This window comes from Crinia signifera, chromosome 2, assembly GCF_055691185.1.
Source record: "Crinia signifera chromosome 2, ASM5569118v1, whole genome shotgun sequence".
Lineage (NCBI taxonomy): Eukaryota > Metazoa > Chordata > Amphibia > Anura > Myobatrachidae > Crinia > Crinia signifera.
This window is the reverse complement of record NC_139218.1, coordinates 202,709,621-202,733,065: the sequence shown is the minus strand read 5'-3', so window position 1 is coordinate 202,733,065 and position 23,445 is coordinate 202,709,621. Positions and strand designations below refer to the sequence as shown.

The 23,445-nt window shown below is 41.9% G+C and overlaps 1 protein-coding gene across 1 annotated transcript in view; it reads left to right on the top strand.

Moving 5' to 3' along the window:
* EPHA10 (EPH receptor A10) overlaps nt 1–23,445 on the top strand; it is a 545,244-nt gene that overhangs the window by 257,947 nt on the left and 263,852 nt on the right. The window contains exons 4-5 of the mRNA XM_083173569.1: nt 9,755–9,910; nt 19,603–19,938. Of these exons, the coding sequence (XP_083029695.1) occupies nt 9,755–9,910; nt 19,603–19,938 (492 nt within the window). The remainder of the gene's footprint in view (nt 1–9,754; nt 9,911–19,602; nt 19,939–23,445) is intronic.

Sequence of the window (23,445 nt, the reverse complement as noted above, 5' to 3'; positions counted from 1 at the left end):
ATGTCGGGAAGGGGTTAATGTAATCGTAAATGTATATACATTGTTATTTATATATTTCATTAAATTTTAACTGTAGCCCACCTCAATATTTTTTTAAGCACTCTGGACTGCTCCCTGTACGGAGGACCCGGAGGGAGGGAGGCACTTATTAGTACAGTGATTAGCACAGTGTCTCCGTCAGTCTCTCTCCGGCTCACACACTGTGACTGACTGAGCGCAGGGAGGATCTGCGCGCCGCTCAGCTCAGCTGCTGGACACACAGCAGCCAATAGACTGTGTGTGTGTGTAGAGTAGCCAATGGGCAGGCGCCGGCAGCAGTGAGCCTGATCCATTTCCGGACACGCCCAGGCACTAAGCAGTGATGTAATGTGCATGGCAGAGTGGATGGGCAGTGGCGGGTGGCGGGTGACGAGTGGCGCTGCCGCCTACATATGATAATTCATGTTTGCGGTGGCGGTGCTCGTCACTCGCCGCAGCCCACCCGCTGTGCCATACTGCTATTTAACAGAATGTCAGCCTGCCTGCCGCCCTTAATTGGTGCCGCCCTGAGGCCGGTGCCTCACGGGCCTAGGCACAAATCCGGCCCTGATGGTCAACCTAGCATACCATAACCCTCACAGAGTTCCCAGTTGAAATACAGTAACACCGTTTGTGGAGAATTCTCATTTATTTCTCCACAAACGGTGTTATTTCTGGGAACTCTCTGTGAGAACTTCATATCATTGTATTTTTTTTTTCTTCCTCTGTTGCAAACTATATAAGGTAGATTAACTAATATTGTTCATTGTTTCAAATAGCTCATATACAGTAGTTGTGTCCTCACACATCAAGGGGTTATTCAGATTCAATCAGTCCCCACGCGTATGCACGGTTATTATGTGCATGTGCAGCCGCTGTGTGCGAGCACCCCACATCACTCGCACACAGAAGTCCAAGCTGGAGGGGGGGGGGGTGGTGTGGAGGGGAGGAGGAATCAAAAACATTATGTACATTAGTTAAAAGAAATTCAAATGCCAAAGTAAAGTCTTTCCATTGGCCAGCAGGCTACTACTTTATGGATCAATAATTAGAGAATTTGCAGTCTAGTTGATTACCGAACGACTGTATGTGCATAGCGTTCACAGCCACATTTTTTAAATAAATATCAGCTCAGATAGTAGTCGCATAAAAGTCACATTTTAATTGACAGGACACTTGAGTTTGGGGGCGGAAACATAGCGTTTTCTGGTTTTGTTTGTGAAAATACAGATGTGCCAGGGATTTTTTTTGGTCTCTGACATCAGCGATGGCCACATCCAGAATGATTCTTTAGCAGATTAGTGAAAACCCTAGAGGTTTTTAGCGAATGGATCTGTGAATGCATGTTCTGTTAATGGAGAAAATGCCTCCCAAGAAGATACCTCATATGTTAGAAATGTAATGCTTCAACATGCGATGAAGATGATCACTTGGCACTACTGTTGCCAACTGGTGTGGGCACTACGTATAAGCAGAGCTACTAATTTTGGCAACTGGTGTGGGCAGTATGAATAAGCAGTGCTACTAATGTGGGCATATGGAGGGGTGCTCGGGGCATTATGTGTAGCATAATGTGTGTCAATGTCATTTGGGCAATATGGTGCATGGCATAACATATAATGTGCATTACTGTGTGTGGTATAATGTGTAATGGGCATTGAAGTGTGAAGCATAATGTGTTATGGAGATTACGGTGTTATTGGTACTTTTATGTGACCACGCCTCTTCCCCATGAAGCCACACTCCTACATTTTTGTGCGCACCCTTTTCCTGTGTTTTGGGTTGCGGTGGGGCAGTCACCAATTCCCTTTATGACACATGGCACCAAAATGGGTAGTTACAGCACTGGTGCTGTGTCATGGGAATACGATTGTGCTACTGTGTGGTGTAATTTGGAGTGGGAGTACTATTGTGTGGCTATGCCCCTTCCTTGTGAGATCATACGTCTTTCTTTCGGTCTGAGATGTCCCTTTGTAAAGTTTGGGTGGGCGCAAATTTATAGTTTGCAGGATGGCGCCGAACACCCTAGCACCGGCCCTGGTGCATTGCCAAGTGTAATGTGTAGTTTATACATTTCAACCTAACTGTTATCCTGCTCTTTTGTGCTCCTCTTGATCCATTTAAGTAAAAATGGGTTCATGTACCACAGGTTAAAATTTGCAGTGAGTTGATCTGCAAATATTTTCTGTTGTTTAAATGCAGAAAAATAGTACTACTGCCTACAGTTGCCTTCTGCATATGATGTTTTTATCATCAACATTTAAAAAATGTTTCCATGCAATGTTTAAATAAAGTTTTGTTCACTGAATAATGCATGAAGGAATCTGCTCAAAAACAAAGACATACTGTAATGCTGATGGAGGTCCTGAGGTCTCTTGATACATGAAGCAAGAAGAGTGATTGTGATATATCTCATGCATGTGAGTGCATGTGAAATGTCTCATTCAATTATATAAAGCTGTGTAATTTAAGATCAAGTAAAACAAAACCCACAACAGATGTTATGAATGCTTTTAAATGTAGGAACAATTGAAGATCATTTGCTTGGTTAATATCAGTTAATCTGTCCCATACCTGCTGGCTATTCAGAAATTTGTATGAAAGTCTTGTTATGTAGTTCCAAACACAGCATCATCTGCAGCAGATCGAGGGACGTTGGGTTAAGTATAATGAGCAGCAGAGAAAATTGCCATTTTATAACTAAGGCCTGTGAGTAATTGTTTTGTTAGATGATGGATTTTGTGATGTGAGAACACAGATACTCACAGAGCTCTGCCCACCTTTTGAAATGGAATCTGAACTGAATTCAGATCTCTCCTTTGTGCTTTGATTTGTTCAATTGCATTAATGTAAATAGGTTTAAAGAGAGCTTTGAAAAGACCCACAATGAGAGGTTATAGATAGATGTTGTATTCTTCATACGTTCAAAGGACAATTTTGTACACATTTCACCTATGCCTTCAGAAAATTGAATGCTTTCTGGACAGGGCAACACAATGATTTATATTGCCACAGGGAAGAAAAGATTTATTTGTACCACACAATAAAGCCAACAGCTTTGAAAAGAAGATTTGCTCAAATCCTTGCCATGCTAGCTTAGGTCTATCATTCATGTACAGCATCAGAATGAATTACAATACAGTAAAAAATACAGGTAGTGGGCAACACAATGGAAACAATTTAGATCAGTGTTTTTCAACCACGGGGCCGTGGCACACTAGTGTGCCTTGAGCTGTTCTCAAGTGTGCCCCCAGATCTAGAGATACCAAAACCAGTTTACAGACACCACCAGTTCAACTGTTATTTATTGGTCTCTTCTTTTCATGTAAAGGGCCAATGTATTTTATTTTTAATACCTGTGGGGACCAGTGTGAATGTTTTTTCTTATAAGGGGACCAACAGGTTTGTGGGGGGGGTCAATGTGTTTTGCCCTGTGGGGATCTCATGGTGTGCTTTGGCAATTTTAAAATCTTATTTAGTGTGCCGCAAGGTAAAATGGTTGAAAATCACTGCTTTAAAGATACTGTACAAAGCATATCAAGGGCAATCAAGAATGTACAGTATGTACAGTGGATCATTTGGAGATTAGACTTCAAAAAGTGATAAAATGGAGAATGATAAACAACCAACCAATCAGCTCCTGTCTGACCTTTTTCAAACACAGTCTGGGACATGGCAAGCAGGAGCTGATTGGCTGGCTGTTTATCACTCTCCATTTTATCACTTTTGAAGCTTATTGCATCTAGCCCTAAATCCTTTCTGTGACCATTGATGGAAGGCCACTGAGGCAATGGTAACCTCTCAACTGTGAAAAAATTGTCAAAACACCAACCACAATCAAAATACCTACACGTTCAAAATGCTGACAATCATTATGTCGACATAGTCAAAATGCAGACACTATAAAATTTCAACCTGTAAATTGTAGGTCAAACAGTCGACATGAGGTTTTCATCAGTTTTTCATTGAATTGTTCTTACTTTATAAACCAAGTCGGCCTATAGAGTTATATTATAATAGTGCCCGATCACAACAGGCAATGTGAGGGGACGCGGTACACTTATATGGTGTCCATGTTGACCTGTGTCAACATAGACACCAAGAAAAAATAAGGAAAATCGTGACAACATTTTGACCTGATGACATTTTATGCCATGTCGGCATAGTGAATGTCAGCATTTTGAACGTGTCGTATTTGACCATCGAGCAATAATGGTCGGTATTTTAACTGTAGGTAAATCATGGGTTTTTATCAAGCGCTTGTATTTGTGTCACTATGTGTGTAGTACATGCCGTACAAAACGTGAAAAAATAATAATAAAATAAGAATAAAAATAAATAAAAATAAAAATAAAAATAAAATAAAAATAAATATAAGTATAAAAATGAATAAAAGGATGAGTTTATAAAAACAAATGCAAAAACAATTGTATCAACACTTTTGCAAGGTAATCACTTTTGGGTGTTTACAGCCCCTTCTGGAGCAAATAGAGTTTTTTGTGGGTTTATGAGATTGCACAGATGAAATGCCGGGGTTGGTCACTCGGAGGTAGCCGTCTGTAGTAGATGGTATTCGGGAGGTTGGTGGAAGCCCTATCTATCCCTAATCTTACCTCTCCTTTAGATGTTGAAGTATCGGCGTTTCTTCTCCGTCCCCTTGTGCCGTCCGCACGCTGCTTTCCCGAAACCGGAAGTCGCGGTACGTGCTTCCGGTATAGCGGGTGTGCTGGTCTCACGCTTCCCTCTCTCCAACGCGTTTCAAGGCAGTAGCCTCTTTGTCAAGGATAAGGACTGGCTGTTTGAGCCTTTGTTTTATAGCATTGTAGCTGTGAAAAAAAACTTTTTTCTTTTGTTCATTGAAAAAACTTTATTTATAAAAAACGGAAAAAAAAAAAAGGGGGAAAAAAACGGAAGTTGGTCTCACTTTTGGCGGCATGCACATGTTCTATAATTAAATGAAGTTTTCCTTGGGCAATATGTGTATGTGAAGTAAATTTCTGTGAATAATATATATTACAGAAAAAATATGTTTATAGGAAAAAAGGATAAATGAGAATAAAGATCGATTAAAAACTATATTCTTTTTATTATTTTATATTATTTTAGAAAACTTGCAAACTCGAAGTCTATGTTTAGACCTTCTGGTTTTAGTGTTTGCAGTTCATATATCCACTTGGATTCACGCTTTTTTAGGTTTTCTGAAGGATCTCCTCCTCTCCAGTTTGGTGTTACCTTTTCAATGGCATTGATTTTCAATGAGCTTGGGTCTTTGTTGTGGCATTCCAAGTAATGTTGGGAGAGGCTGTGTGTCTGGAGGCCTTTTTTATGTTGTTTATGTGCTCTCCTATCCTTACTTTCATGCTTCTTTTTGTTTGGCCTACATATTGTAGGCCACACGGACATTCCAACAGATAAATAATTCCTTTGGTGTCACATGTTATGAAGTTCCTCTGTTCGAATTCCTTTTGGTTCTTATTTGATTTAAATGACATAATAGGTTGTGTTTTTTTCTTTTTTGTAGTTTTGCAATTTGTACAATTTAGACAAGGAAAGAATCCTTTTTTGTTTGGTCTGGTCTCTTCCTTCTCTAATGGTAGATAACTGTGGGTGAGATGCTGTTTTATGGTTTTCACACGTCTGTAAATTACTTTTGGTGTTTTGTCTACAATGTCTTTGAGTTCTGGATCCAATTTTAAAATGTGCCAATGTTTGGCCAAGATTTGTTCTATTTCTTTGTGGTTTGAATTGTATTGAGTGATGTAGGTAACTGCAGATTGTTGTTCTGGTGTCTTGTTTTTTGTATTTCAAAAGTTCATTTCGGTCAAGTGTAGCGGTTTTCTGTATTTCTGTTTCTAGGTGATGTTCTGGGTACCCTTTTCTTATGAATTTTGATTTCATTTCTCTGCTTTGTTCTTCAAAGATTTTGGCCTCAGAACAGTTTCTTTTTATTCTTCGCATTTGGCCCCCAGGGATATTTTTCTTCCAGTTCATATGGTGGTTGCTTTGAAATGGTAGATAGTTGTTTCCATCTACCTCTTTGGTGTATGTTTTGGTCATGATTGCGCTGTCTTTAATGTAGATTTCAAGATCTAAAAACATGATGGTACTTTCACTTGATTCTGTGGTGAATTCCAATCCATAGGTATTATTATTCATGTGGATCTGGAATTGTTTTAGATCTGTAGCATTGCCTCCCCATACAAAGAACACATCATCTATATATCTATGCCAACAGATGATATATTTGGCATAGATATTATTTAATGAACTTTTGAAATACAAAAACAAGACACCAGAACAACAATCTGCAGTTACCTACATCACTCAATACAATTCAAACCACAAAGAAATAGAACAAATCTTGGCCAAACATTGGCACATTTTAAAATTGGATCCAGAACTCAAAGACATTGTAGACAAAACACCAAAAGTAATTTACAGACGTGCGAAAACCATAAAACAGCATCTCACCCACAGTTATCTACCATTAGAGAAGGAAGAGACCGGACCAAACAAAAAAGGATTCTTTCCTTGTCTAAATTGTACAAATTGCAAAACCACAAAAAAGAAAAAAACACAACCTATTATGTCATTTAAATCAAATAAGAACCAAAAGGAATTCGAACAGAGGAACTTCATAACATGTGACACCAAAGGAATTATTTATCTGTTGGAATGTCCGTGTGGCCTACAATATGTAGGCCAAACAAAAAGAAGCATGAAAGTAAGGATAGGAGAGCACATAAACAACATAAAAAAAGGCCTCCAGACACACAGTCTCTCCCAACATTACTTGGAATGCCACAACAAAGACCCAAGCTCATTGAAAATCAATGCCATTGAAAAGGTAACACCAAACTGGAGAGGAGGAGATCCTTCAGAAAACCTAAAAAAGCGTGAATCCAAGTGGATATATGAACTGCAAACACTAAAACCAGAAGGTCTAAACATAGACTTCGAGTTTGCAAGTTTTCTAAAATAATATAAAATAATAAAAAGAATATAGTTTTTAATCGATCTTTATTCTCATTTATCCTTTTTTCCTATAAACATATTTTTTCTGTAATATATATTATTCACAGAAATTTACTTCACATACACATATTGCCCAAGGAAAACTTCATTTAATTATAGAACATGTGCATGCCGCCAAAAGTGAGACCAACTTCCGTTTTTTTCCCCCTTTTTTTTTTTTTCCGTTTTTTATAAATAAAGTTTTTTCAATGAACAAAAGAAAAAAGTTTTTTTCACAGCTACAACGCTATAAAACAAAGGCTCAAACAGCCAGTCCTTATCCTTGACAAAGAGGCTACTGCCTTGAAACGCGTTGGAGAGAGGGAAGCGTGAGACCAGCACACCCGCTATACCGGAAGCACGTACCGCGACTTCCGGTTTCGGGAAAGCAGCGTGCGGACGGCACAAGGGGACGGAGAAGAAACGCCGATACTTCAACATCTAAAGGAGAGGTAAGATTAGGGATAGATAGGGCTTCCACCAACCTCCCGAATACCATCTACTACAGACGGCTACCTCCGAGTGACCAACCCCGGCATTTCATCTGTGCAATCTCATAAACCCACAAAAAACTCTATTTGCTCCAGAAGGGGCTGTAAACACCCAAAAGTGATTACCTTGCAAAAGTGTTGATACAATTGTTTTTGCATTTGTTTTTATAAACTCATCCTTTTATTCATTTTTATACTTATATTTATTTTTATTTTATTTTTATTTTTATTTATTTTTATTCTTATTTTATTATTATTTTTTCACGTTTTGTACGGCATGCACTACACACATAGTGACACCAATACAAGCGCTTGATAAAAACCCAGTATTTTCTGTGCAAACCCCCTCCTTATCAAGCAGCTATATTAGAGCGCAGTGAAAGTCCCTTTCTTTCTACAATTGTAGGTAAATCATACTGAAACCGACACTAGGGGGTACATTTACTAACGCTTTTAAAAAGAAAATAGGTGTTGCTGCCTCTAGCAACCAATCAGATTCTGTCTATCATTATTTCCCCTCACATACATCCTAGAAAAAATTTCGCAAAATCACCAATTATTGTCAACATCACCTCTTTACATATTTAGAAGCTTTTGTATATTTACCCAATGGGGCCAAATGTAATATGGTGTGAGAATCAGAAAGGGAGAGATTCTGGGAGAGTTAAAACAAAGTGAAAACTCTCACAAAATCTCTCACTTTCTGATTCTCACATCCCATTACTGTAGGTGTTAAAATAAATAGGTACCAAAGTCAACCCATAAAAGCTGTATTCCTTCAGGATATACATTGTTGTAATAAATAATTGCAGTTGTCAAGTCCTAAACTAGAACATCCCCTCACTTACCCTACAACTGTCAATCTGTCTCACGACTACTACACATAGCAGGCTTATAGGGCTACACACGGGGACATGCAGCTTAGCATTCTGAATGATGCTAGATCGCTCAGAACGCTCAGCAAGATCGCTCAGCACAGCGCTGTATCAGCGCTGTGTGTTGAGCAACCTGTCGAGGCCAGTGTTCTCCGATGAAAACACTGGCCCTGCCTGGCAACTAAGTAGATTTATCCTGCATACTGGATCCTAATTGCCAGGCAATGGCGACGCATGGGAATGCCCATCCCTATCGCTATTGGACATACTAAAAAAATCACACTTTATAGTGTGATACACGAAAATAAAAAAGACTTGGTTTGTTCATTAACATCTCCATCTCTTTTGCCCTTGGGTCCCTCACTTACACAGGGATACCACACAGTATAAATGTAATGGTGGTATTGGTAATCTCAGGTCGAGGTGTCTCTCTTCATTGACTCTACTCTAGAAAGGGGTTTGTAGTCTTGGGCTTGGTGCTGCTCTAATTCCTAATATCTGTACATCTGTCAATATTTTCAATGACTTAGAACTCTAGAAAGTATATACAGTATAAGTATAGTTACCCATTCATTAATTGATATCACTAGCAGAGGCACAATACAAGAACATAATTAGATTACACAGCATCTATAAGAATTTTTACAAAATGAAAATATACATAGAAATAAAAGCACTTTATCGAATGGGATCTAATTAGGATACTGGCAGGCACCATGGTTTCAGAATCCCGAATGTCAAATCCAAACAAAAGCCAATGGTGAGTATTGGGATTACTGGTAGGCACTAGGGAGGAGGGATATAATGATGCTGGGGGATATTTATAGTTAGGCTGCAGGAGAGGTGGGTGAGGGTCAGAATACTCAACAAAATCATCAGGATTTAGACGGCCAGGATTCCGCTACCAGTATTGTGACCGGCGGTGATTGTCTGGAAATCATACCCAACCCGTATCAAACAAGCAAAGAATAGGTGCAATGTGGCAATTTCCCCCTATAAATGGTGTTGAAAGACAATATGAGTATATTTATTAAATATTTGCAACTATGGAGTGTAATTCATAATACGGCTGTATTACTGCATCTACTGTATGTGGAGCATTTTGGCAGATCATTCCTCTGTTTACAGCAAATGCAACTACTCAGTATTTACAACACAGTAGCTGCTAGTGACTACTTCTGAGAACTGCCACTGGAGTGCTTTCCTTAATAATCTTCACACACATGTGGTATGATGCTGAGAATTGACACATACCTTTCTCCGGGATCATTTATTATTATTGCCCAATTTACAGTACATATTCTGCAGTGTGTACAGTTTTGTTTACATTTACCTGTTTTCTTTCTATCACAACAGCTTGTCCCCCGGGGTTTTATAAGATGTCCAGCCGGCTCCAGATCTGTGTTCCTTGTCCTCAGCATAGCTACACAAACCAAGAGTCCTCCACTGTGTGCACTTGTGAGAAACACTTCTACAGATCTCCCCTGGACTCCCCTTCCACTACGTGTACACGTGAGTTCTCTTCATTTCTTTACACAATAACACAACAGGGTACAATATGTGATTGCTGCAGAACAAACTGGTTTTAATATATTTTTTTTTTTATTAAATGCAAGAGCACAAAGTAATAAAAATGTCCAGTAATGCAAAATAAGATAGCATCCTACAGTACCGAGTTCCAATTTATTCATCTGCAGAGTATTTAAGGGTCGATTCCTCTTCACTTATGGGCCTGTTACACTCCCTTAAACTCTAGTTTCTGCATGTATAGCTATCTCGTATGCATCAAACTCCAAAACCTGAAAGCTCTCAGAGCTGGACTGCAGGAACCTACATTATCTTTAGATCCATTTGCACTCTTGTCTGCATCCATCCAACAGTGATCATGTGTGATCTCAGCCAGATCCAGTCATGTAAAATATTTATATACTGGAGCAATTCATCATCAACTTACAAAGCTGCATTTGTCACACTCTGTACCGCTGCTTATTCTGCACGTAATTACAAAAGGCAGATCAGTAGTGAAAGGGATCGTAGCTATTAAAGCTTTAAGGTCAATATTAAATTGCTCTAGTATTTTAGTGACCACGGCCACAACTTAATACTTAGGGGGGTATTCAATTGCCGGCAACCATCTCCCCACGGGGGAGATGGCCGCCGGGCCCTATTCAATGCTGTCTTCCCCAACAGCATTGAGCAGGGTTTCTCAGGAGAACGAGCCCGACTTCACAAGCTGTCGGGCTCGTTCTGCCGAGAACGGCCGGGAAGCGATGAGCTACCGGCTGCAGCTCGCCTCTTCCCTTCCACAACTCGCGACCACGACCCCTTCTCATCCCACTGCAGGCGGGACATTGAATCCCCCCCTGCATGTTCTCGGTCGAGCTGAATACCTCCCTAAATCGGAGGCCAATTGGCCCCTTAGCGTTTGTAATGATACCATGGTTTATACTGTATGTTCCACGTTAAAGAGAAAACTGTATTTCTGGACCTATAGTTTAAATACAATTAAAGTGCCTCTCTGCTGAAGTACAGTGCCCGATTAAACAATAGGCTAATTAGGCTGCAGCCTAGAGCGCCAGGACCTGCGGTGTGCCTTGCAGGTGACAGCCGAGTTATAACCTAAGGCCATGCTTGTTAGCTGTCACCCGTCCCGATGTACTGTGGGGGGTAAAAGTCTTAAGGTGATTGCCATAGAACTTACTGATGGAACCATTACTTTATGTACATTGTGCTACAGCACCAGTTTGGCAGCCTAAAGCCGAAGCATTAGATCCTACATGCCAGTTGTATATCCTTCGTTACATGCACATGGGCAGTATGACTGGCAAGTCCATGAGCGCCCATACACATGTGTTTAGCAGAATTACATGGCAATCTACATGTGTATTAGCCTTTGGCACCAGGAACCTCTAATCAGACTATGTTGAAGTACAGTGGCAGGCTGGGCCGGGGGGGGGGGGGGGGGGGGGGGGGCAGGGTGACGCATGCCACCCGGGCCGGTGCAATTCCACAGTCCAGGGGCTGACTTGTGCATCTTGCGGCCAGGAGACAAAGGAAGCCATGCAGCTGGGCTGATTGTGGCGCTTTTTGGACCCCCGCTGCTATAACAGGGTAGAAGGGGAGAGCCAGAGGTGCAATTACTGGCTGTGCAATGAAAGGGTGGCCAGTACTAGCAATGTCCATGGCTGGGGCCCTTTCATTGCCACGGGCCCCAGCACTGTATGCCTTCCCTACAGGGTCAATGCAAGCACCCCCCCAGGGAAATCCCCCCCGCCCCAGGCAAATCCCCCCGCCCGCTCGCTTCCAACCCCCCACCATCCTCTCCCCCCGGTTTTCAGTGCGGTGTTCCGGGGGGGGGGGGGGTGTCTGGGGTGATGCATGAGGATTGCCGGGGGATGCCACATTGACCATGCTGCGCAGTGCCACATGGGGATGGCCCGGAGTTGCCGCTGTTTGCATCACTCATCTGCTCACCGCTCCTGCACCATGCTGGGATGTACTGCTGCCGTCCTTGTCAGCTTTCTACAGCACATGCTCTTCTTGGCGGCTCGGTACCGCCCTCCAGTGGCCGGTGCCCTAGGCAAATGCCTAAAGCTGCCTAGTGGTGGTGCCGGCCCTGCTTACCTGTAACCAGGGCTGCCAAAACCTGTCTATGGTCTCCAAAAGTTTTTCTCCCAGAGGATCACAAGTGCCGCTGACGTCATGCGGTGGACCCACCTGCGCTCCCTGAGCCTCTGCACATGCAGAGAAGGAAGCATGACAGGATCCACCGGCAAATTAAGCTTAAGCCCCAGCAGGCTCAAAAAAGCCCCAGCTCAGCAGCCACCTGCCTGCCACTACTGCAGAACTAGGAGGCAGGAGCTTGCAGCCTTATAGACCCACAAGGGATATCGTGACCCAGCACAGGAGACAGTGAGGGCCTTTCCAGGTGAATCTTGCTTGCAGTATATTTATATATTAATTATAGATAGATCATTTTTATTCTTTGCTGCACTGGGGGGGGGGGTGAGGGGGGAGTGGGGGGGAGAGGGACGATTAATGGTGGTGGGTCGCTTCTTTGTGCTGCCACCTGGGCTGAAAGTTGCCAGCCAGCCCCTGACTCGTATGAGATGCATGTATTCAAATGTAGTCCTTCTAGAATAGAAATAATGCATTCTCTAGTTACAATACTTAATGTTTGTATGTTGTGGCTTAAAACTAGAATCCACTAGTAAATTAAAAATGTCCCTTCCACAATCTCTAATAAAGGCTACTGCTGGCATTGTATATATTTCACATACTGTAGACACATAACATTTTACTACAGCCAACAACCAGTTGTTCTACTTGTTGACCTAATGCAATGCACATGACATTTTATTATTTGTTGATCATGTTTTAGTTATTTAAAAGCTATTAAATAAATTAATGCTGGTTCTATGCATTTCAGCATAATAACATTTTCTAGGCACAACTCATTTATGTGTTTATATTCATATAGTAAGAACAAATGCATATGTAACACCTAGAAATATTTGGTATATAATTTCAGGTAATGTTTCCAATTGTCCGATCAGCAGGTACTCAATTATATTCACAACAGTACTATAAAGTAGGATTTATTAACCTGGAACTCATCTGTGTGTATTGTTACCACTGAAAGATCTTGGGTTAGTTGCCACAGGCAATATTGTCTCACAATACAATGAACCTGTTTTACTCTTCTGCACTCATGCTTTGCCGATTAATAGATAGATGTCAGAGCGGAACCATTCCCACAATGGGCAGTATTCAATTACTTTTTTCTCCCTGTGCAGCGAATCCTGTTTAGGATTCGCTGCACAATTGCCGGGTTCCGGAGGGCTGGAGCAATCGCTGCCAGCCCTCCCTCTCACTCTATTCAACACCGCAGGGGCTCGCTGCCCCTGATTGCGAATCGCTGCCCCTGATGGCGAATTTTAACGCCGCAGGGAGCCGGGGGTCGGCGGCAGGCAGGGAGATGGAAGTCTCCCTGCCTGCCCCAGAATGTGTGTGTGTGGGGGGGGGGGGAGGGGAGGAGGGCTGCAGGGGACACAGGCAGCACAAGCTCCCCCCCCCCCCTGGGAGAGCTGTCAGGGGACACATGTAGGGAGCCACTTCACGTGCATATGTAATGAGCGGGACCAGTATGAATTGAATGTTTAATGAGTTTCGCCCGGCCCCCTGCTGGCGAATGTGTAAAAAAAAGTATAATTTTTTTTAAAAATTCAGTATATATTCATATGCTTGCTGCACATGAATACAAATAGCATGCCCCTTCACAGAATAAAATTTCAGATTTTTTGACACAAAAAAAACAACTTTATTTTAAAAGATCAATTTCCAGTTCACCTTAATAAGATGTCGAATGCAAAATGGTGAATCATGGCAAAAATCAGGGAGAAAGCAGTTCTCCATCCTAGCATTGAATGCACTTTCAGCGAATCCCAGTGAAAACCCCATTGAAATACACCAGCAAATTGCAGCGAGCATGAAATGGAGAACTGGCCGGCATTCACTGTTCGCTTTCAGCAAACAGGGAACATTGAATAGATTGAATCAGATTTTCAGTAAAAAAGATTCACCGAGTGAAAAAAAGCCCGATTCACACACAAAAAACCCCAGTGAATCGGGAGCATTGAATACTGCCCAATGTACTGGCTATAGTTACAAAAGAAAATAAAATATTAACAATATACTACCTACAGAAATACAGTCACATACAATAAACTTTAACCTTTGGGCCCCCCTATAGTATAGTAAAGCAATTCAATTGAAATTTCCTCATTGAAAATTTCAGGATCCCTGTACTATATAAATAACAAAATTACTGAATCAGGGATTTATTTTAGTTAGTAAAGTTGTAAAACTGATCCAATACTTTCAATACTGAAAATATGGTTCCTGTTTCTGATATTTTATAGCTTGTAGCTTGCGAATTGCTCTCAGTGGTCATACGTTTTATTGTTTCTCAATTAACTAGCAGCAGGGCCAGTGCAAGGCACCGGAGTGCCCCAGGCGAGTCAGGGTGGGGGCGCCCCGGTGCCCGGGGGGGGGGGGGTTTGTACCTGCTGCGCCATCTGGGGAGCAGGCAAGGGGGTCCGTGCTGGCGTCTAACAGGAGTGTCCTTCTGTGCCGCAGGTACTGCGGCACTGTGTGGCGGTGTCCCTGCAGTGATTAAGAAATAACTAGCGCTACCCGCCGGGCTATGTAGTAGCGTGGAAAGTGCTTCTGATTTTGAAAACACGGGGCCACATGCTGTTTGGCTGAATCTCAGCCAATCAGTGTGCGGCAAGTGTTTTCAAACCCAGCAGTGCTTCCCACGCCGCCGCATAGTGCTAGTTATTTTCTATTCACTGCAGGGACCCCGCCGCCAGCTCCAGCACCAACACTAACCCTCCATGCTAGGGGCGAGGGGCAACCTGCCGCCCTCCAGTGGCCGGCGCCCTAGGCAAATGCCTAGAGCGGCCTAGTGGTGGCGTCGGCCCTGACCAGCAGGAAAGTATACTTATTATGGCACTCCAGAAGATCTCTAAATTCAGTATTAGTCTTGGAGATTGCTATAAGTACCTGTCATGGTCTCCCTGGTGGAAGCCATTTTCTATAAAAAAAATATTACAGCTGGTTACAATGGTTGTTTCTCCTAATTTATTTCTACCGTATATACTCGAGTATAAGTCGACCCGAATATAAGCCGAGGCACCTACAGTAATTTTACCACAAAAAACTGGGAAAACTTATTGACTCGAGTATAAGCCTAGGGTGGGAAATGCCGCCGCTACTGGTAAATTTATTTGACACATCAGTAGGTTAAATGTTTCTGAATATTTATTTCACAGAAACACAGTAAACAAGCTAGCTCTTTCAGTGGAAAAGAGGGTCAACCAAAACAATTGGAGATTTATTAAGCTTGGTGTAGTGATAATGTGGCTGGTACTTTATCACCGACCAATCAGCTCCTAACGCTCATATTTCAAACCCAGCCTGTAACTTGGCAGTTAGTAGCTGATTGGCTGGTGAAAAATTACCAGCCACCTTTTCAGTTCACTGGGCTTTATAAATCTGCCCCTGTGGACAGTCTGTTATATTTTATTTTCTTGGACACAAATCTTTATTTAAAATAAACTTACTTTTTTAAATATACCCCTGCACTTCAGTTAAGGAAGGTGGCTGGCTGCACTGGCACACTTCACGGAGTCACGAGCAACAAATCTCAGACTCCGCAAAGGCTCATGGGAAGAGCTGCTCTCTCTGGGCATGCTCAGCAGCACTCCTTAAGGACCGGCAGCCATCTTTGACAGTGGCAGCCAGCCTCCTCGCATCCACTGTAAGTACAGGCTGGACGCTGCACAGAATAAATATGATAGTGTGATACTGTATTGCGTGGTCAGCTCAGTCATATGCAGAGCCTCTGCAGCGTGAGGGAGTGCTGGAGCGGGTACCTTCAGAGGGACAGGCGGCAGGACGCTGCACATAATAAATATGCTGGTGTAACGCTGGAGCGGGTACATGCAGAGGGACAGGCGGCTGGACGCTGCGCAGAATACATATGCTGGAGTGACAATGCGGCTGACCGCTGGCAGAGCTCACATACTGTAGCTACGGCAAACCGGATTACAAGCACAGTGTGCAGACTGGCCGCGCAGCGCGCGGCGCGTATATGCAGTCTGCACACTGTGCTTGTAATCCAGAATGCCGTAGCTACAGTATGTGAGCTCTGCCAGCGGTCGGCCGCATCGTCACTCCAGCATATGTATTCTGCGCAGCGTCCAGCCGCCTGTCCCTCTGCATGTACCCGCTCCAGCGTTACACCAGCATATTTATTATGTGCAGCGTCCTGCCGCCTGTCCCTCTGAAGGTACCCGCTCCCTCGCTGCAGAGGCTCAGCATATGTCTGAGCTGACCGCGCAATACCACAGCCTGTTTTCTGCCTTAACCCACCACTGTCTGTGACCCTCAGCCGGCCCCTAAGCATTCCAGATGCCCCAGGCAAATGCCTGCTCAGACCCACACTCGAGTATAAGCCGAGTAGGGCTTTTTCAGCCAAAAAACAGGGCTGAAAAACTCGGCTTATACTCGAGTATATACGGTATATTGATTTTAAAAATCAGTGCCTACTGTATTTACCATCAGCCTGTGATGTCAGTGATGAACGCTTCCAGCCTGTCTCAGTCGCAGATTAGTGGAAGCCTCGGACCTACTCACATTTGTATAGACCTTAAATCCTTTCAATGGTTCGTGAATTGCATTTGGATTTGCAAGTGGCTACTTATTAGTGATCTTTTTGCAATTCTCTCACAATTTTGCAAGGGCGGTTACTCTGTGGGGTTTATTCTGTTTGGTACTGTGGGACCGTATACGGGCCGATCGGGTTTTTTTCATCTGCGCATGCGTAGCTTTCGCAATGTGACCTCACACCGCTCACAGATGGGTCTCTCCATGCGAAAAAACCTGTCCGCAAGAGTACGGTCATTGTGGGCGGCATGTGGGCGTTTTTATGGGAGCGGCCGGAATAATGTGGAAAACTGGGCGTAAACATGGGCGTACATGGTGGGTGTGCACACAAAATGCACAGTGCCACAACCGCCTCGATTGGCGAACGCGCCGTGCATTTTGGCCCAAAAACAGGCGGACACTAAAGATAGCTCCAGACCACCCCTAGAGATACCCCATGAGAGCGGACGCCTGGGTCTGCTAATTAACGCTGATTACTAGTCAAACACATACACCTGAATGTAATAAGCAATGCTGCAGGCTATTAAGTGAAAACCATTATTTCACTACCTGCAAGCCACACACAGCCCTCAAACACATTGGAAGCTTATATTTCTACACTTCTCAACATGTAAAGGTTGGTTTAATTTTAGGTAATATTCATTCTAATACCTGGTTATATATGTCCAGGTAGTTATTTTATAACCATCTACACCCATTCAGAAAGTGTTTTTGTATACTTTAAAAAGCAGGACACTCAATTCACAGAAGTCGACATGTGTTAACTTTTTCACTGTAACACAAACATACAGTACCAGTTTTTTATTATGAAAAAGACACATAAACCACGTCTAAGAGCAACAAGGATGTTTTTGGACTCAATCTCTACTTGCAATGGTGGAGCAATGTCCTAAGGCCATGACCACTATTTTGCACACAATCTTTATATTTTTGCCCAACAACATACATTTATGCACTTCCATATCTGCTATGAATTTTATGTAGCACATTCTGCAATTCTGCACCAAGCACATTATTGCAATCATATATCTCTAACAAAGTATCCCAACATCTGCCTCTAAAGTCTTATTTTGAACAATATTAGAACATGTTTGCATGTGGCGTACGCTCAGATATACGGAAGGTGTCGGTGTGAAAACGGACGAGATCCGTCCGTGCACTGTGGCGTACGCTCTGATGTACACCAGGTATCGGTGGCTAAGAGGGAGATCCGTCCATACACGGTGGCGTACGCTCAAGTGTACGCCACTCCCCATTGTCTGTGACCGTCCATGTGCGGCTGTTCTGTGGGCGGACTTACGCTCACCGTGAAACGTACAGTGTGACGGACCGTACGTACGTTTCACTGTACCAAACAGAATAAGCCCCTGTGTCTGGGAGGCAGTTTACTCCTTGCAGTCCACTGTCTGTGAATATGGGATTTTGAGGTTATTTCACATACTGTACAATTGTTTTGTGGCACAACTCACACCTAGTAATGAGAGTTTCATTACAGGGTTTGAGTTTGACAGAAGCATGCACACATCACAGATCATTTGAAACAGGTAAACACAGAAGAAATGGCGTAGTGTCCTCCCCTAAATCATAATCAGAGCTAAAATCCTTGAGCCATTACTGACATTAAAAATACAAAGCAATAGAATGTTTAGGATTCAAAAAAATGAGGGGAACAAAATAGGTCTCCAATAGCAGGGGGCCAATGCTACAGTTTGACTGAAGCATTTCTTACATGCTAGTGAAGAGCAGTGCAAGTTTTAAAAATACAGAGGACCCCTACTCATTTTGTTCCTCATATTTTTACAACCAGGACTGGACCATGAGCCTGGTGCTGGTTCTTAAAATACAGAGAAACCCTACAACATTTCCCCCCTGTGTTTTTAGAAACAGAAATGGTTTAAAGAGCATGGGGCTTGTTATGCTTTGGGGGGCCCAAACTCCTCACTGATATGTTCATGCTTCTGTCAATCTGGCTTATAAAAAACTGGTCTAAGCTTCTGCTAAGTGACAAAACAATATATCTACGCTATGCAAATCCTAAAATGAATCAAATAAAAATGTTTGTCCCCTTGCAGCGTTTTATAAGAGGAATTGCTTAATCCTCAGAAATCACAACATGAAAAAACAGACATACAAACACTGCGCTGGGGATGATATTAGCATGAGCTGAATATATTATTCTACAGTATATAAACCACTAGCCAGTGATATTTCTAAAAACATATATAAACATAAATTAATATGTAACAGACAAAATTAATATAGGTAGTGATTAGTCTTATTAATAGCTTTCAGATTTTAGAGTGCAAGATTTTCTGGAAAGCAGCCATGGTTACTTGCAATGTTTTAGTTGATTTTTGGAAAAAAATCAAGAATATATATATATATATATATATATATATACAACTTTTAAAAGCAGGTTTATTAAAAGCAGGTCTTACTTGCACTGTCTGGCCAGACATATATGGTACCTCTCGGTGACCTGTTTGCTGGTAGTTTGTCCTGGAGCAGATGTCGCAATCACCCTTTATCGGACTGGAGGGTATTTTTCTTTCCCCTTTTCCTCCGCAGTTACCACTGAGAGTCTCCTTGTATTCCAGAAAGAAAGTTATTAGTATGATAACGCATTTCCCCACCTCCGTTATGGTGTCAGTGGCTTCTTCATATCGTGGTTACAATTTAATTACACCACGATCCGAGGAAGCCGCTGACACCAATCCACTATCATAAATGCACAAGTTTAGCACTAAACTGGCTCATTTACATAACTCGCATCCTATTACATTTTGCCCATGGTTTTATTTTTCAATTGAAATAAATTAATGTGTCAATATATTATTTCATAGATTATGCAGAAAATACATGACAAGTAATATTTTTGAGAATCTGTGTGAACAAATAATGCTAATGGTAATTGTAACTATGTGCCTAAATAGCATCACTCTTATAGCAGTGTTCTTTTTTTTATCTTCTAGGTCCCCCATCTGCCCCAAGAGATCTGATATACATCATGAAACAGACAACACTAGTTTTAGAATGGAATGCGCCATTGGACACAGGAGGCAGGGGTGATCTTACCTATAACATTTTCTGTGACCGGTGCTCTGTTGCCATTCAACAGTGTGAGCCTTGTGGAAGTAGCATTGGATATGTACCTCAGCAGATTGGATTAGTGGAAAGGACAGTGACATTGGTTAATTTGCTGCCCCGAATGAACTACTCTATCCGGGTAGAGTCTGTGAATGGAGTCTCTGATTTTAGCACTTATGCTAAGAAGTTTGCTGAAATTAACATCTCAACCAACAATGCAGGTATTGTAAATCTGTACCTTAAAGTCATTATTCTGGTTTCAAATATTCACCTATCAAAGGTTAACCTATTAACAAATCTTCTTAATGCACACACATTTTTTATGCCATCATGGATATTTTTAAAACTTTTTTAATTGTTTTTTTTTCTACAAGAATGCAGAGAAAAACAACATACATTCCGACATTTTGTTTCTATAAAAATATTGCAGCTGGTTACAATGGTTGTTTCTCCTAATTTATTTTGATATTGATTTTAAAAATCAGTGCCTACTGTATTTACCATCAGACCATTATTAGTGCACAACCTGCTGTTATTCCTTCTTTGACTTAAACCATCACAAAAGCCAACAGAGCAAGTCTTGCATCAAACTAGTATGACCTCCATTTCAGAATGTTTTATAACATTGCTAGAAGTGTAAATCTAACAGATCTTTTTGTCCAGCCTCCCCTTACCATTACACTTTAATGTTCTGGCTTTCAGTTTATATCTGTAGATCGGCATATTCCAACATGTATCTTAGCAGGACTCTCCACTTCCCTGTGTGACACTAAGTAAACAAAGTGGGCTAATTTTTAATCAATCTGTAGCACTACATCATAAATAAAATGTGATTTCAATCCTACACATTCTGCTTTATATAATATCCTTATGAGTGAAACTGGAAGCAGTTGGATTAATGTGAAGCTGCTTCTGCCTCTTGCTCATATTTACTGGCAGCTTTCCAGTAAAGGCTGACAAGACAAGGCCAGTCCTGAAGCTCAGACTTTTAGGCCACATGCTTTGGGGGATATTCAGTCTCCCGCCGCCATTCCTGATGGGGGAAATGGTGGCGGAGCCCTATTCAATGCTGTCTTCCTCAACAGCATTGAACAGGGATCTTGGCAGAACGTGCCCGACTTCACAAACAGTCGGGCACGTTCTGCCGAGAATGGCGGGGAATTGTCGAGCTCCAGTCTGCAGCTCACCGATTTCCCGCTGCTTCTCATACATTCTCGGCGTTCGGCAGGAGGGACATTGAATCCTGCCGGCAAATCATTGTAGAGAATGGGACAGGGTCACGGCTGTCGGGCCAGCTCCAAAGTCATGACACTACATTGAATACCCCCTTATACTGTATTTCCTGATTATGACAACAGAACTGCTTGAGCACCAACATAGGTTTTATAACTCTGCATATGCAATCTAAAAATGTTGTATGTGTATACTCTATGGTTATGCTCAAGTTGATGTGCCATCATTTTTATTTTTTATTATGCAATGAAAAATATTTCCTTTTACCTCCCCCCCCTATGTACAGATGCTATGTGATAATTAAGCGCTGCATAATATGTATGCGCTATATAAGAAACTGTTAATAAATAAAATAATAATAATAGTTAAAGCTGCAAAGTACTTGCAGAATAGGAGTAGAGGGATGATCAAAAGCAACCTTGAGAGCAGGATTGGACTGGTGAACAGAGGTACAGGGGTAACTCCCAGTGGGCCCCACTGCTTGGGGACCCACCTCCTCTTTGGACTATAGTTTATTTTTTACATGCATGTACTAGCAATATTTGCTATGTATACTTTTCAAGGGGCACAGACCATGCACTCTCTAATGGTTAGCCAAACTTCAGTGCCAGCTGGCCACCCCCCCCCCCTGGAGACTGGCCACACCCATAAACAAGGGCCCTATCACTTCTTTTCCTAGTGCTCTCTTCATGCCACAGTCTGAAACTGCTTGATAGACAGTTTTTTTAAGCCATGTCTTGCTGCCATAGCAAATGCTGCATAGTATTTAGGGAGATAACTACAGTACCAGTTAAAAAAGCAAACTATAGATGCCGATTATATATATATATATATATATATATATATATATATATATATATATATATATATATATACATACTGTACTCATTAGTTAGGATAGATAAATACACAATGGCACTGTAACCTGTAATTTATTATTGTTATTATTATTATTATTATTATTATTATTATTATTATTATTATTATATTGCCACAATCTTGATACTCATTACAAGACTTGACTGGTGATCAATAAGGTACAGGTACACAGGTAGTTATCAAACTAGCATAAGCATATAATAAATGATCATGTGATTATTTTACTAATGCGCACTTAAACACTGTCATATTTCTCTCTTTAATAATAAAACATACTAACAGATCATTTCAGCTTTGGAAATACAGTAGGAGAGGGTGCTAAGTGCTCATCTAAAGAAGAGCTTTGATTGAACATTTTCCCTTGATTGATTTGGTAATTAATGTTTATAGCCACAATTGGTTTAGATAAGCCCATTAAAAGTAGTAAATTAATGCCTTCTTTATCATCTTGGTCAATAGTCACCATCTGCTTAATCTTTCTTGATTACTATTATTATTGTCATAACATTTAATGTAATTAAATCCTAGGAATAGTCACCATCAGAGTGACATTCACTTCCCGCTATTGAGCTGGAGTCGTAAACAGCCTCACTTTGAAATATGGATTGCTTGGGAGCCTTCTAATGAAGTAGCTAATAATGTAACTGTCGTTTCAGACAGAAAACTGTAGACAAAATATTTTTTGTGCCTGTCCCCATCCTATTCGCAATGTGAAACAATGGCGAGGCAGATTCATTGCAACATGATCTGTTGCATCAACCAATACTCAGTGCTAGATGAACAATGGGGCAGATAGAGCTCCAGGCATCCACCTAAGAATAGGACCATCACCAGGACAGCATGGTGATCACCAGTCACCACTTTACATATATTTTGAAATGGTATCCTAATGGATTATTTAATTGAACAATGTAGTATATTGTAGAGATTCCGGCCATTGAGATGCCAGTAGTCAGAATACTGACAGTGGCATCCGGACTCGATGCCAGAAGACTGGCACTGGAATCCTGACATACTGTAGCTAGAGATGTCAATGCTGGAATCCATTCTGCCACCATCCTGATCCTAAGTATGCGGGTGGGGTAGTATTAGACCAGGGGGTTAGGTTAGGGTTCTTCTGGGCGAAGGGAGGGTTGGGGTTAGGTTGGGGACAGTGAGGGTTATGGTGCTGTTAACAAAGATTAGGGTTGAAACTAAAAGAAAAGGTTAAGGGGTGTACACACGGTGCAATTTTGTTAGGTGATTTTTACTTGATAGTCAAAATAGCCTAGAAACTTAGCCAGAATCACACCGCGTGGGTGATCGTAATGTGGGGCCCCATGGCGTCGCCATCACCCAGCCAAATAGACTGTGCAGGCAAGGCAATTTTGTCCAAGCCGTCACACACAGTGTATTTGGCTTTGCAGTTGGGATAGCAAGATGTAGTTAGCCATCTATCACCGACGGCTAACCACATCTTGATTATGACTCAGATTAGTAAAAATCGCCCAGCCCAAGTCTTGTGTGTACAACCCTTTAGGGTTAGGCTATTAAGATGCTAGGAAACGGGACGTGGCACAGAAGAGCTGACAGAGATACTCTTTGGGATGATAGCAAAAAGTTATTTTAAGACCATT